The sequence below is a fragment of the Seriola lalandi genome, unplaced genomic scaffold (genome assembly GCF_002814215.2).
Source record: "Seriola lalandi dorsalis isolate HSWRI2012SDOR001 ecotype SW California unplaced genomic scaffold, Sedor1 jcf7180002033529, whole genome shotgun sequence".
Lineage (NCBI taxonomy): Eukaryota > Metazoa > Chordata > Actinopteri > Carangiformes > Carangidae > Seriola > Seriola lalandi.
In genome coordinates, this window is record NW_019504134.1 from 1 (window position 1) to 1,656 (window position 1,656).

General features: G+C 47.2%; 1 protein-coding gene across 1 annotated transcript; it reads left to right on the plus strand.

Annotated features, from left to right (window-relative positions):
- Positions 1 to 130: 130 nt before the first annotated feature.
- LOC111646535 (transcription factor E3-like) lies at positions 131 to 1,653 on the plus strand (the record flags this gene model as incomplete). The annotated part of the gene is made up of 3 exons (XM_023396056.2): positions 131 to 300; positions 617 to 764; positions 1,325 to 1,653. Coding segments are annotated over exons 1-3 (632 nt in total), but the record flags the coding sequence as incomplete, so codon positions are not given.
- Positions 1,654 to 1,656: the final 3 nt, after the last annotated feature.

Here is a 1,656-nt window from a genome sequence, read left to right on the forward strand (position 1 = left end):
TGATAAAATGTTGATGTTAAAAATGGTGAATAATTAAATTCTAGAGTCTATTGACATTGACGTCCTGGTGTTTGTGGTGACTGACGACTGTGATCAGCAGCTGAGAGACTGATTCTTCCTTCTGTTTTTAATCTTTGATTTCAACATGTTTGTGTACCTGACGATAGGACCTGGAAAGAGCATTTACGCTGTTGTTGATGTTAATGTTATTTTTTATGTTTCAGTCGAGAGGAGGAGGAGGTTCAACATCAACGACCGGATCAAAGAACTCGGAGGACTCATCCCCAAATCCACCGACCTGTCAGTAAACTTTCATCCTCTCTCTCGTCTGTAGTACTGTGGTATTAGCACCATAGCTATAGAAACATAGATACCATGTTCAGTGATGTCACGTGCATCTGAAAAATAAATTGAAACATATTCAGGAGGGACCTTTAACTATTTAAACATCACATTTAAACATCAGATACATGTTAATGTGTTGCTACAACTGCACTGGGATATTTAATAAGGAATGAATGATGTCAGATACAGTCCAGCTTGTTTTGCTGCTGCATCTAATTATGCTCGTTAGTGCTGTGTGTTAATGAGGCGTGGCCTGTGATTGGTTGATCAGGGAGATGAGGTGGAACAAGGGGACCATCCTGAAGGCTTCAGTAGATTACATCCGCAAAATGCAGAAAGAACAACAGAGAGCCAGAGAGATGGAGGAGAGACAGAGGAGGCTAGAGAACACCAACCGCTCCCTGCTGCTCCGCATTCAGGTGAGGAGGGTGGAGGAGATGGAGGAAGTGTTTTGGTGTTTCAGTGTTGACATGGACTCCTGACTGTTTGATACAGCGTGGAAAACAATGAAACCGTCAGATTATTAATATGTTATGATCATTATGTCTGAGATCAGCTCATTTAAAATAAACACAAGTTTGGTTTGATTCCAGAGGACGGTAATTACACACACCAACACACACCAACGCACACCAACGCACACCAACGCACACCAACACACACCAACACACACCAGCACACACCAACACACACCAACGCACACCAACACACACCAACACAGCCAGAGGAATGCTGACTCTGCAGTGTCTCGGCTGATGAACCTTAACAGTCATTGGTCTGTTACTCTGGAAAAAGTGGATCAGGTGTCTCCTCTGTGTATTTCAGCTCTTGTTATGTGTGACTGACGAGATGTTTGAGGTCAACAGAAACCAGAGCGCTGGCAGGAGGATTAAGATCAGCAGACTCGTCTCTGTCAGACTTTAAACACATATCTGTCGTCTACAGGAATAAAAACAGTGGCGTTTGTTTCTTGTTGTAGGAGCTGGAGCTTCAGGCTCGTGTCCATGGACTCTCTTCCTCCTCGCCTCACCCCAACTCCTCCTCCTCCTCTCTGGACCCCCAAGCCTTGCTCTCCCCCACACTGCCTCACCCGTTCTCCAACTCCTCCTCCCCTGCCTCCTCTCTGGTGACTCCCTCTCTGGGTCTGGACGCCCTGAACTTCGTGGACCTGGACGAGCCTCAGGGAGCCTCTACCGTCTTCTCCCCAGACCTGATGTCTGACGTGGGGCTGACGGAGCTCCACGGCCTGGGAGACATCCTGATGGATGAGGGAGGAGGAGGGGAAGGAGGGGTGATGTCCGACCCCCTGCT